Source organism: Bos indicus, chromosome 16 (genome assembly GCF_029378745.1).
Source record: "Bos indicus isolate NIAB-ARS_2022 breed Sahiwal x Tharparkar chromosome 16, NIAB-ARS_B.indTharparkar_mat_pri_1.0, whole genome shotgun sequence".
NCBI classification, from domain to species: Eukaryota; Metazoa; Chordata; class Mammalia; order Artiodactyla; family Bovidae; genus Bos; species Bos indicus.
Window position 1 is genome coordinate 70,058,185 of NC_091775.1, and position 14,373 is coordinate 70,072,557.

Consider the following 14,373-nt stretch of genomic DNA (forward strand, 5'->3'; position numbering starts at 1 on the left):
AAAAAAAAAACACAACCCACTACTATCAGAAGGGAAGGTTTAAGAGAAGAGTAAAATTGAATGTAGGAATCTCAAACGGTCTTTCCTATCCAAAGATGTTCCAGTCTGCCACACTCCTGGGACACTGGCAACTCTGTTTTCATAAACTCTTTCTGCAACAGGAGGCACAGGAGAGTGGATTTCCTATGCTCCACCATCAATGAGGGCCAGCACAGACAGGACAGGATCTGCTCAAGGTCACCTAGCAAGCTTAGGCAAAACACGGACCAAGACGTCAAGAACTGTATCAGGCAGACGCCATCATTCTGCTTTCATTCGTCTCCACCAGCTATGCGCTGGGAGAGGGACGCTGGCAGGGAAAGGCTAAACGAAGTGTCCTCTGACGCTCGCGTGCTTACCTGGGCAAAGAGCACTACTAGGCTGTCGTTGTCGGGGAACTCAAGGTGCTTGGAGTAAAAGTGATGGAGAGCAGCGATGTCACTCTGAATCAAATCCCTCTTCTCATTGTCTAATTTATCCAGATCTGTGCATAAACAAACCATTATTCAGCAGGTAGAAAACTCTGGATCTCTAGCTATACATCCTTTCAGTACTATCCATGGCATAGAGAGAAAGAAAAAAAAAAAACACGTGGACCCCCAGGAAATATTATCCCTCCTCCCTTAGTCTAACTGATAAGCCCTAGGGCAAAAAGAGCATGCCATTTCTTCCTTCTCTTCCTCTGACAAATAGAAGTCACTCAGGACAGAGAATTTCAACTGACCGTTAACAGTGAGGTCAGGAATAGTGGCAGTGACTGATAACCAGCCTTGGCCTAGTCAAGGGTCCCCCAATTGGCCCCAGAGTCTGTGTCATGATGGAGAAAGTGGACAGCCCCTGATTTAATGCCTCAGTAAGGACATCAGCTGTGTACAGTACTGCAATTCAGCAAAGATCCAAAAAATATTCAACATGCCAGGAGAGCCAGCAAGAGATAGCTCAGGATGTAATAATTCATCCTGCAAGTTTCCACTTCCCCTTAGTTATTTCCTAGCAAGCCTGTCAACTGAGGGGGAGGGGGGAAGTTATAGTCCATTTTCCAAAACAGCACACAAGTCAAAATAAAAACTGATAACTAAAAAATCCCCACCACCACGAAGAACTCAGCTATCCCTTCCTTCTTTCAATCCTGTCTAATCCACAGAAAACATGTGTCTGAAATAATTCCTCAGCCAGTCACAGACAGACTTACGTGACTCAAACTCCTTCACGGCTAACAATTTCTCTGAAGGTGTTCTCTCTGGGTGGATTTTCTAGTAATTGGGGAAGAAATCACACAGTTACAGATTGCAACGACTTGTGCAAAAAATAGTGCTTTCACGCTTACATCGACATGAAGAAAAAAGCAACAGTTCTAAATGAAGTAAAGAGCTAGCCAAGGAGCCTGCCATTTGGGCTCTGAGAGCATTTGCCCAACGTCCAAACCCAAAGGACTCTTTTGAAAAGCTTTTAAAAGCATAGGCTGCGTTCCTAACACCCTGATAATGCTATGCACACAGTAGGCTCAAAAATGCTTGTTATGGGAAAGAACAGTGGCTAGAAAACAACTTTTTAGGGCCCTGACTTAAAAGGACCGAGTCTACAGATGAGCCATCCCATTTATTATCTCTCCTTCTAAAAAGGAACAAAATCAAACCCCCCATCCATTTTACACTTTCTTTAAGCATAGGCTAAAATGATCTCAAATTCCACGTTTCAAAAAGAACACTTTCGGTTGTATCCGTGAGCCGAGATTCACTTGAAACGTGTTGCCGGCTTTGTTCTAGACACCCCAAGAGGAGCTGACAATAGTAAACCCGCCAGGCTTTGAGAACATGAATAAACTTGGTGTTGACAAGAGTTCAAACGCAGAGCTCAAGAGCTGGCCCAAGGCCGTGTCTTTGTAATCGGCTATTCAACTGGAGGATACAGGTGGTCCACCCAGGCGTGCTCACCTCCCTAGTTAACATGTTACGCTTCCCCTCGGTAGTTGGGTAGCCTGTCCCCCCAAATCCTTTGCAAGTGACTAGAATACAAATGGTCTGTTTTTTTAATCATCAAGTCCTACAGAGATGAAAAGATGGCCAGGTAACTTTTCATTTAATAGACTATTAGTGGTAGCAGTAATTATAATAACAGTTGAATGAAACTGGTATAAACTCATCACAGCTTTCAGACTACCCTCCTGGTGCCAAAACATTTCAATAGTTCTTTTTTGGAGTGGAAATCTTCCCATTCACAGGATCCATTTCTATAAGATTAGTAAGTCATTTTGCCTGGGAAAACTTTTCATTCAGAAAAGGGCACCAGTTCCTTCTGAATTCTTAACCACTACACTTTCAATAATGTCAGGAGATGGGGCTGGGGGAGAACCAGGAGGCTGGTCACTCAGTCCTTGCAAGATGCTTACAGATCGAATCTGATGGCTTATTTACCCTGACACCTTGGTGGCTCAGACGCTAAAGAATCTGCCTGCAATGCGTGACACCCAGGTTTGATTCCTGAGTCAGGAAGATCCCTTGATGAAGGAAACGGCAACCCACTCCAGTATTCTTGCCTGGAGAATCCCAGGGACAGAGGAGCCTGGTGGGACTACAGTCCATGGGGTTGCAAAGAGACGGACACGACTGAGCAACTAACACACACACACATACACTCACCCAGTCACACCATTTTCTCCTACCCTTTCCTTCCGACCAAGTACTCGGCCTTTATTTAAAGACAACTGTGAGCAAGGAACCAAAAGTTAACCTCCTCCAGCGAAAACAATTCTGACTTTTCGGTCCCACTCTACAGGCCACCCTTGAGAGCCTCTGGTTACCCTGAGCAGGCGAACTGGCATTTCAGCAAGCACCTGACCCAGGCTGAACATAATGGAACTATGACCTCAGAGGTTGGAAATGTTCTACTTCTGTTTACGAGGTCGAGGAGCCTAACTTGGTCTGGGGACAGATATGAGTTGATCATTATGATCACGTGTGATTTCGATCAAAAAAAAAAAAACCCAGAAAGTTTTAAATGGAGGGAGGTGTGGTAAGGGAAGATAGAAAGAAGAGGCAGATGAAATTTCAGCTTTTAAGATTTCCAGTACAGAGGCCCCGCCCGCAGCTTATCAGTGGCAAGCAGCTCTGCGGACATTCGCCTTCTAAGCTCCGTGCAGCCCATTTCACTGTGTCACAAGGACACGTCCTGTGGCATTTTCCTCCCCTCCATTTAAGCTGGTCCTGTCAAGATCAGGCGTCTTACTATCATGCAACCAGTACGGGACTGAGCCAAAAAGGGGTCAGGACAGCCAGCCCTGGCTTCATCTTTGGAGGAAACTGTTGATGGCCACATCGTTCCCACCCCACCTTCTGGCCTTGATTTTTACTTTTCCGCTCCTCTTGTTCCTCTCCCAGCAGGCTCCATGCTGGTTGTCTCACCCCGTTCCCTGCCCACCGAGGGGGGCAAGTATGGGGACAGGGAAGAGCAGGAGCCAGCCCAGGACAGGGGGTGAGGGGAGGCGGCAACAGGGGTGCACGCTGTAACAGAAGGAAAGAGAGGACCTCCCAAAGCTTTGAAGGCCAGTCTGGTTCCCTAGGACGCTCTCATTACCGTCACTCAGGTTTTCATGCCCTGAGAAGCCATACTTTTCTATGCAAACCTATCTCATAGGTTTGCTAAGAAAGCAAAGCAGTGGCTACGTCCCTGGCCTGGCATGAGTGACATCCTAGCTGCACAAGGCAGACAAGCCAGCTCACTCCCGGAGCCTTGCACTTAACTCTGTGATAAGTGATGGGAAAGGCGGTCCCAGAATGCTGAGCGAGAGAGGATCACCACGGGTCCCTCACTCATCTTTCTGACCTCAAAGAAAAAAATTAAACACATTTGAACCTGATCCCAATTCCTCACCTGTTTGGCCAGAATCCTTGCTGTCAACCTTACAGTCTCAGAGGGATTCCAGTTTTCCCCAAAAACAACCATGGGAGAACATTCCAGCTTGTGCATGGGCCAATCTTCTCTCTGGGAAAGTTTAAAAAAAAAATATTACACACACACACACATTGCAATAAAGTTTGAAACAAGAGGATGCAGCAAGTTCTCCTAGTTAAGGTCAAGTGAAATATGTTTCCTTTTGGAAAACACGACGGTGCTCACAAAAGTTAGAGATGAAAACATCCTTTAAGATAGACGTGGCTGTATGACCTTGACTCAGGGCTGGCTGAGCTCGCTGGCAAGAGAAAATCTGCTTCGTGTGGTTTCCTCAAGCATCTCACGCCCCTCACTATTCCAAACAACATGCACACCTTTGCATTATCTGGACGCCGTCATGTCACTCACGGGGTGAGTGACTTGGGTATCAGCTGTTGGTCTGGCTCTGCTCCCTACGGTTCTGGTCTGGCTCTGTTCTCACATTAGGGCAAATAACCGAGAAGTGACATCCACAGCACCTCGTCCTCTTCTATAGGTGATAAAATCCTACTAGAGATGAGGGCTCTGTCAAGGACCCGCGAAGAATCTGGCCAGGGCAACTCTCAGGCATATTTAGGAACATGGACTCCCTGAAGAGTCACTGGATAAAAGAGGAAAACTGGACTCCTTTCTAACACCTGTCTTGATGCTTTTCGCTCCAGGCTGCAGGGTGAAGGGCATGTGCTCACTCCTGGAAGGGTGGAGATGCCCCTTTTGCAATGGGAAGACTGGGGAAGGAGGAGGGTGGGGTGCTGGCGAGGAAGGCGCTGAGGACCGGGGCGTAAAGGACGACGCTGGTGCTGGTGACGGGGTCCGTGGGGGATGACTGGGAACTGGCTGAACCATATGGGCTCTGATAAAAACCAGCTGCGGTGGCGTGATGGGCTGAGTGGCTGCAGGAGTGGACTCAGTGGAAGTCTGCAGACACTCCTTGCTGCAATGGAACTGGGTACCATCGTGGTCTTCCCTCCGCCTCTCCTGCCTCAGAAAGGGGCAAGCCTGACTTTTCCGATGCTCAGGCCAGAACCCTGGAGACTTCCTGGCCGCCTCTCTCTCCCCCACACTCCACGTTCACCTCTCTGGCGAATCCATCCTGTCTGCCTGCGGGATACGCCCAGCCTCTGATCATTTCCCACCCGCACTTTCCTTACTGTGTGGCAGACCCTACACCTACCCCGCAACGGCTCCCTCTGCCTCCTACCTGGACACCTGCTTCTTGCCCCCCCTACCCCCTACCCCACCCCCAACTCTGTTCCAGAGAGCAACTGGAGTAATCGATTCTGAGAAACACAACTCGGATCCTGCAGTTCACGGCTCAGCATGCTCTAATGGCTTCTCCCCTCAGAGCAAAAGGCCAAGTTGTAATGATGATTCATGAGGCCACACGTGGTAGGAGCTGACCCTCTGCTACTCTGAGCTCATCCCCCTACCACGCTCCCTCACCTCACTCTACCTGGCCACCATGTCTCCTCGCTGCTCCCTAGACCGACCACGCTTGCTCCTGCCTTGAGAGCTTTGGCACTTGCTGCATTTCCTGGAGAGATGCCTCTTCCCCAGACATCCTGTTGGCTCCCTCCTCCATGTCTCTGTTCTGATGCCCCTTTTCAAGGTACCCTCCCCAAACCAGCACTCTCCCCCCATCACTCTCCCTCTTCCTTGCTTTACATGTCTCCTGAGTACTTCTCACCACCTGACATACTTATTACACACTGATTAGATGTTTGGTTTACTACATTGTCCCCCCTGCCCCCACTATTCATCTGTTTCGGGTAAATCTATTATCCCAGAACCTAGAACTGTGTCTGACAGTCACTAAGCACTCAATAAAGTTGTTGAATGAATGAAGATGTCTCCCTCCCCATGGCCAAGAAAGAAAGACACGCTGTCACTTAATGATTTAATGCAGCCCCCATGGCACAGACCCTGGGCTCAAGCTCTGTGCCAAGGTGTTCTGCAGAGTTAAATAACAGCGTGCCGAATATAACCAAGAGCAAGGAGAGACAGAAATGACAAGATATACACAAGGGAGAAGAGGACCTGTTTTTAGCCGAAGCCTAAAACGAGAGCTCAGTGATGAAGCAATGAGGTAGGAACAGGTAGGTTCAGCTCCCAGCAGACAAACTGGCTCCGCACACAAACACAAAGCAAAAAGGGAAAGACAACAAGGGCTTCTGGCCTTGGGGCATCCGAGGGAATTGAAGAACACTAGCTGGGGACAGACAGGTAACTGACGCCTATGAACACACACAGGAAGTTCACTGTGACCCTAGCAATGCTAAGAAAAGGTGTTTGCATGGCCTTAAACATGCTAGTTTCCTGAAGTATACGAGGTGTCTTTGGTGTTTAACAATGAGCTCCGATGAGAAAGAAGTTTAACATTTCTTAATATGACTTATGTGTTTTTAATACAATTTAATTAATACGAATATAAATAAATAAATACGAACACACAATGCTGACATCTATTGATGTTAATGTCCTCCAGGGAAGAGAACCTAACTACAGGGCACGCTAGGGAGAGCAGAGTTCTATCCAGCAAGAGGAGACTAGCCTGGGGCTCGGGGAGACATGCATTCTCACCCCGCCCTCCAGCGAAGCAGCTATGTCACACCAGACAGTCCTCTTAATCCCTGTGCCTGCGTATCCTCGGCTGTAAATAACATGATCCCTAAGTTACTTAGCAGGTCCGGAATTCTGAGTCTACGATTGTATGCCTTCCAACAGTGATAATCAGACACAAAGCTTGAAGCCTACCATTATCAGGCATTCATGCAACCACAAAGGGTCGTTTGAGGATCCAATAAACAAGCTAACCCACAAGAAGCACTCAGACCAGTGCCTGGCACACAACGTGCTCTTGACAAATGCCGGTAATTGTTCATGTACTGGTTCCTTCATTCATTCAGTAAGCCCTTGATGACCCCAGAGGCAGGGATGGGAGATGGAGTCTTTGACTTCAAGTAGTTTATGACCATATCAGAACACAAAGTAAAGCAAGACCACCTAGAATGTAACAGAGACCCACACAGAGCAGTGAAATCGGAGAGCTTGGTAAAGTCAAGGACCCGCAGAATCATGTTACGTTTCATCAAGGGAAATTTATCAGCTAGTAAGAAGTTTTCCTCTTCTGTCAGAAGGTGGAATTGTCAGAGACATACCACAGTGGCACTACTTGGCTTCCAGTTTTCTTCAAAATTTAAGCTGTTACTCCTTTCCTGGTTGCAATCTTTATAAAACTTTTATGTAAATTCAGACGGATCCCATTTTCTAGGAAAGTCATATATTACAAACAAATGCATAAGAAGGATTCAGAAAGACACATGCCGAAGTGTTACTAGCGGTTTTCTCTGGAAGGATAAAATTATGAAGTATGGATACTCTTTCTGTTCCTCTTTCAGTCTGAAACTTCTGATTTTTCTATAATGAGCACAGATGATTCATGCAATGAATTTAAACAATTAAATCTATGTACAAAGTGTGAGAGGGAATTTTTTTGGTACCCTTTTAAACTTCTAGTTCACTTTCAGCCACTGTAACAACAGCTCTGCATGACTTTCCTTTTTGTGCATGGACCAAAATGCTTAAAGATGCATAAAGAGTTGCAAAATTGTCTCATGGTACACCAGCACTTCCAACGCTGGAAGAAAAGAGGATTTGTTATGTCATCCAGTTTTCTGCTGAGCAAATGATATATTGTCTCCCTGCATAAGGAGACTGAATTTTTATTGTGAAGTCCCCTTTTCTAACTCCTGCATTTGGTGTTTCTTTTGTTCTAAAGGGACTTTCAATTTAGACCATAATGCCAGTTCAGCTATTTCAAATCCTGAAAGATGATGCTGTGAAAGTGCTGCACTCAATATGCCAGCAAGTTTGGAAAACTCAGCAGTGGCCACAAGACTGGAAAAGGTCAGTTTTCATTTCAATCCCAAAGAAAGGCAATGCCAAAGAATGCTCAAACTACCTCACAATTGCACTCATCTCACATACTAGTAAAGTAATGCTCAAAATTCTCCAAGCCAGGATTCAGCAATATGTGAACCGTGAACTTCGTGATGTTCAAGCTGGTTTTAGAAAAGGCAGAGGTACCAGAGATCAAATTGCCAACATCCTCTGGATCATGGAAAAAGCAAGAGAGTTCCAGAAAAACATCTGTTTCTGCTTTATTGACTATGCCAAAGCCTTTGACTGTGTGGATCACAATAAACTGTGGAAAATTCTGAAAGAGATGGGAATACCAGACCACCTGACCTGCCTCTTGAGAAACCTATATGCAGGTCAGGAAGCAACAGTTAGAACTGGACATGGAACAACAGACTGGTTCCAAATAGGAAAAGGAGTACATCAAGGCTGTATATTGGCACCCTGCTTATTTAACTTCTATGCAGAGTACATCATGAGAAATGCTGGGCTGGAGGAAGCACAGGCTGGAATCAAGATTGCCGGGAGAAATATCAATAACCTCACATATGCAGATAATACCACCCTTATGTCAGAAAGTGAAGAAGAACTAAAGAGCCTCTGGATGAAAGTGAAAGAGGAGAGTGAAAAAGTTGGCTTAAAGCTCAACAGTCAGAAAACTAAGATCATGGCATCCAGTCCCATCACTTTATGGCAAATAGATGGGGAAACAGTGGACACTATGGCTGACTTTATTTTTCTGGGCTCCAGAATCGCTGCAGATGGTGATTGCAGCCATGAAATTAAAAGACGCTTACTCCTTGGAAGGAAAGTTATGACCAACCTAGAAAGCATATTAAAAAGCAGAGATATTACTTTGCCAACAAAGGTCCGTCTAGTCAAGGCTATGGTTTTTCCAGTGGTCATGTATGGATGTGAGAGTTGGACTGTGAAGAAAGCTAAGCACCAAAGAATTGATGCTTTTGAACTGTGGTGTTGGAGAAGACTCTTGAGAGTCCTTTGGACTGCAATGAGATCCAACCAGTCCATTCTAAAGGAGATCAGTCCTGGGTATTCATTGAAAGGACTGATGTTGAAGCTGAAACTCCAATACTTTGGCCACCTGATGCGAAGAGCTGACTCATTTGAAAAGACCCTCATGCTGGGAAAGATTGAGGGCAGGAGGAGAAGGGGACGATAGAGGATAAGATGATTGGATGGCATCAGTGACTCAATGGACATGGGTTTGGGTGGATTCCGGGAGTTGGTGATGGACAGGCAGACCTGGCGTGCTGCGGTTCACGGGGTCGCAAAGAGTCGGACACGACTGAGTGACTGGACTGAACTTATATACATGCCTGTGTGATTTCCTGAAATGCAGAGTAGCATGCATAAATGATTTCTTAAAATGTGGAATAGTAAGAAAATGTCATAGGGCTACTGTTCTCCAGCACTATTCTCTGTGAGAGGAAGAATGCAAAAAGTATCAGGGGCTTCATGACTGCCTCCCACGGGGATGACACTGGGATGACAGCCATTGCTGGCCCCTATCTGCTTTGTTTTCTATTTCCGTAAAAGAGTGATGGGAAACACTCACTGATTCTTACTGGTGATGTTAAACATTTATTCACAGGAAAAAAACAGTGGCTCCTTTGAGGATGCTTCCTATGTCTGAAAGAAAAGAACGAAGTGAATTTAACCAGGACGAAACCCCTGACTCTAGCCCACTCACTGATCACCCAAAAAATGATAGGGTCATTGGAGCATTTCTTAGACATTTTCTACACTTCAGTTACTTTCTAATTGGTGATAAAAGTCGAGAATGTTCTTGCATCTTTGGTCACGCACTCCTCATACATGCTTCAATCTTCATCAGAACATGCTCCTTCCTCCTTTCAAAATCACACTCGTAATCATAACACCTCCACTTACAACACACAAACCGTTTTCTTCTATTTGTCAATGTTAAGAAATAACACCTTAGAAAGTTCTACTCCACAATGATTCCTCTATGTAATACCTCTAAAATTCTTTTCTTCAATGTGTCGTGGTACAATTGAACAAAAAAGTCAGAGTGAACAACACTCTTAGTTTTCCAGGCATATTTATAAAAATAAATATAGTTCATTAAAACACACAACTTACAAACCGAGCCTAACTAAAAAGGAATTTCTATTTCTTTTATACTTCCTCCCATTACCCTTTCATGCATTGTCAATTAAAATCTCTCCTCTGGCAGGATCACACTGAGTCAAATGAACGAAAAGGAGAATAAATGGGACAAGACATGAGCCAAACTGTATAAAATAAAGCATGGTCCTAAAGTCCTGCAATCAGAGGTTGGCTGGGGACAGGAAGCAGAGTCCTGAGGGGCTCTAACATGCTGCATTCCTGGAAGGACACCCTCAGGGAGGGATGTGGACTTTACACTCTTGGAGAGGTTTCCGGAAAAACAATACGACTGGAAGGGATCTTCCCTTTCACTTCCATGAAAGGCCACTTCTCCGTCTCTGACTCATCCCCAGAGCGCCTCTTCTCCTGGAGGGTCCTCAGAACCCCCAGGCGCAGTGCTGGAAAGCTGTGAAAGCCCTCCTCAGGGTTCCTGCACACTCTTGTCTCAGTTTTGTTGCTGTGTGACCTTGGGCAAGTCACTCAGCCACTGTGGACACTGCTTTCTATCTACTGATAAGCTCCTTTCCAACCCCGTCATCTGCTCTGTGGTATGGACCCCCTGGTGACTCCAGGTGGGTGGGGTCTGCCTTTGAAGAAGGCCCAGTGAAGAGGAAAAGACCCTGATGCTGGGAAAGACTGAAGGCAGGAGGAGAAGGGGACGACAGAGGGTGAGATGGTTGGATGGCATCACTGACGCGATGGGCATGAGTTTGAATGAGTTCTGGGAGACAGTGAAGGACGGGAAAGCCTGGAGTGCAGCAGTCCCGCAGGTTGCAAAGAGTCAGACGTGACTGAGTGACTGAACGACAGTGGAGAGGGCCACGCTTTCTTAGGTGGAGAATCACTCAATTACCTTCCTGACTGCTGCCCTTGTTTTGTACCCCTTGTTTTATCCTGCGGCAGAGTCTCCACCTTGATCCCATCCAAGTATTCCCTTGGGCAGAACTCCGAATCCATTTTCATCTGGAGCAAATGCCCCAGACTCCTCCCCAATGATTTTACGGATGAAGCGCTTCTACGGCCGTTTGTTTCTAGGCACTTAACTCTATGACCATCCTGTCTCACTGTGATACGGCGTCCTGCTCCTACTCAGCCCTTCAGATGACAGGACGGAAAACCTTAATGATCACGTGCCTCCCCCTGCTGCGACAGGAGAGAAAGGAAACAGACATGAAACAGGCCAAATCCAGCCTCACTTCTAGAAACCGGTGGCTTTTGGTAAGGGTGTTACTACTTGTCATCTACAAGAATATTTTGGTTATAGGATCCTTCACAGAGCACGGGGAAACTGAAGTGCAACACTGCTCCCTAGGACCGAGGGTGTCCTGGCCCAGCGGCTGGACGCAGCAAGCTGTCACGGCCAGGACCTTTGACATGACTGAGAATCACAGGTCTGTGCCCCCACCCTGGGGTGCCTTGCTACAGCAAGCACATTATGATGGGACCAGGAGGAGGACATGCAGCCTGTCAAATCGCTTGGTGTAAAGTAATAAAAAGGCTCGTCTTTCGGGGTCGTGTCTTCTTGCCTTTTCATTCTGTAAGGTGACTGATGCGGAGGCTGAAGCTCCAATACTTTGGCCACCTGATGCAAAGAGCCAACTCACTGGAAAAGACCTGATGCTGGGAAAGACTGAGCGCAGGAGCGGAAGCGGGCAACAGAGGATAAGACGGTTGGATGGCATCACCGACTCAACGGACACGAGTTTGAGCAAACTCTGGGAGATGTGAGGGAGAGGGAAGCCTGGGGTGCTGCAGTCCATGGGGCTGCAAAGAGGAGGACATGAATTAGAGACGAAACAACAGTAAAGACGCATTCTGGTTCACACAGGTTGATATACGTGGTTGCCGGGAACCTCCCAAGGCCAGGCACCTATCACTGTGAGTCAGCAAATCTGGAAGACTAGGTCCTAAAGGCAAGGGAAGCACAATGGCCACAACACCCAACCTGGACTACGGTTATACATCAGTGTTATGCCACCTGTGGGGGCCTAACGAAGACAGCTCAAGAGACCAAGAGACGGTTATACATCAGTGTTATGCCACCTGTGCGGGCCTAACGAAGACAGCTCAAGAGACCAAGAGGTAGCTCAGCATCTCACAGATGCCCATGTTTCATATCCATGCGGAGTTTACAGTTCATCAGAGAAGTTAAAGTTCGATTTTGTAACAAGCACTATGCATATAATGTACACCACTAGGGATCTCAGGTTCTTAGAATGAGTCCATACTCTTCGGTGAAGAAAAACCCAGTCTTTTAAATCTAAAGTGGGCTGCCTACTTTATTCTCTGCATAAAGCTAAGCTTCAGTCCAGCCTGAATTACTATCATATTATTATTTATAAGCCCTCATGCCTGCACGCAGCATCACAGTTTACATAGAACCTTGATATCTCACATATCATTTGATCCTTATAATTCATCAAGATAGGGGCCACTGTCCTCATTTACACTTAAAGAAACTGAGACTCTGAGACATCCTTTGAATTGTCAAGTTCACAGAGGTAGGCAGGTGCAGGGCTGGAACTATATCCTCCGAGTCTTCTGTGTTACAATAGTCTGACCTGTGTGTGACTAGCTGGCTTCTTTAAAGAACCAGAATATCATGAGCTACTTTTTCTAGAAGCGTTTAACTTAAATATAGAAACAGCTAACTTATCAGGCCTGAAACCTAATCACGTCATTCCAGCACTTGCTGACCTCTTCGCGTACCCAGCAATCTAACCACAGAACTCTGTCCATAATCGGGAGAAGCAAAGCACAGTCTCTCCTCTTCAGAAGAAGCCACACTCCCTGATAAACCAACAACAAGCCCATCTATATTCTCACTGCCCTGCAGGCCAGAAGCCTGTATGGAGACACAGGGAGGTGGACCAGGCACGTGGCCTTCAGAGCCAAGGCAGACCTTCCCAAGCCAATGGCTCAGCCTGTGTTTCCTCTGGCCAGGGCCTCTGTGAGGAGAGCTCTGTTAGATAAGACTTTGGGGCTTAGCAACCTCTCCCACTGCTGCACAACACCCTTTGGAGACATTCAGAGACCAGCTGTGTAGGGAGAAAACAGAGTTAAAAAAAAAAAAGAAACCATGGGTAATGTGGTCAACCAGAGCAGGGGTGGGGGGCGGAGGAAAGTGACAGTTAAGTATGGGAAGAGGAACAAAACCGAGGTGCAGGTATGAAGAATAGCCTCCCTGTCCCTTAGAACCACTATTTAGTAGCATCATTTCCCAAGCCATATTAGCAGGTTCCCATTTAAAAAATAGACTGGGGAGGATACACAGAGATTGAAGATCATATCCTCCCCAAATTCAAACTGCTAGAACATGGAGTGCATTTTCTGTAATACATGTGAACATTTTGTGTAACTATACAGTATTAAGTAGAAAAGTTTAGGGGGCGGGGAACTTATCCCTTAAAGAATCTACCAAGAGTTCCTCCAAATACCCTCTTGAAATCTTCAGTCCTGGGTTACAAGACTCCCTCAAGATGCAGATGGCCTGTGGTCTACGTGTAACCTGCCTGAACCGCTCAGGCTCCACTGCTGCCGAGACACCACCCCCAGGTCTCCCGGTCCAAGTTCAGACCAGCCCACCTCTGGCTGCACAAAAGCTGTGTCAGGGGCCCACCTAAGTCCAGCTGGAATCAGGCTAGATTAGACTGGCCCAAGGGCAACGTGTGGCCTGCTAGGGGGATAGATACAAATTCAGACTTGGTGATGGTAAAGACTAAACAATTTTAAAGACAGCATTTTAACATTTTTCACTGGTTGTCTTTGCACATTCCATCTGTTGCTGGGAGCCGTGGGGGGGGGCAGACTGTTGACCTTGGTGATACACCTGCCTGTATCCTACGTGGCCCCTGTGTCTTTCCCACTTTACCAACCTCTATTTTTGATCCTGTGTGGGGCCCCAAAATGCTACTGCCCATCACTGGCTGCCCATCACCATCAGTCCTGGGTGCCAGCACACAGAGGCATCCAGCCACACCCTACGCCACAAGGAGGCTTTCCAGCTCTGGCTGCGGAAGGGCCCTGGGATGCTGTGACAAGGATGAGAAGGATGCTGGGGTACCAGGCCCTCCCTGCCAGCTGGCCCAAAGACACCTACCTGACACTCCACGTTGCAGTAAAATGCCTGCTTGCATCTTCCACATTTGGACAATCCTTCTTTCCTTAAAAAACAGAAAGGGCACTGTAGTGGTGAGAGGCGGAGAAACATGAAGCCGCGCACTTTGTCATGCAATAACAACAGCCATCTGGTCCGAAAGCGGAGCCAAGAGTCACCTTACCTTGCTCTCCCACTGGTACGTGCCATTTTCCCAAAGGAGAGTTTGACCAGACTCA

At 46.9% G+C, this 14,373-nt stretch overlaps 1 protein-coding gene across 1 annotated transcript in view; it reads right to left on the reverse strand.

The window, feature by feature from the left end:
- SMYD2 (SET and MYND domain containing 2) overlaps positions 1 to 14,373 on the reverse strand; it is a 53,205-nt gene that overhangs the window by 18,485 nt on the left and 20,347 nt on the right. The window contains exons 2-5 of the mRNA XM_019976651.2: positions 14,138 to 14,201; positions 3,910 to 4,020; positions 1,232 to 1,292; positions 399 to 523 (exon numbers count right to left, since the gene is read on the reverse strand). Coding sequence (XP_019832210.2) covers positions 399 to 523; positions 1,232 to 1,292; positions 3,910 to 4,020; positions 14,138 to 14,201 — 361 coding nt within the window. The remainder of the gene's footprint in view (positions 1 to 398; positions 524 to 1,231; positions 1,293 to 3,909; positions 4,021 to 14,137; positions 14,202 to 14,373) is intronic.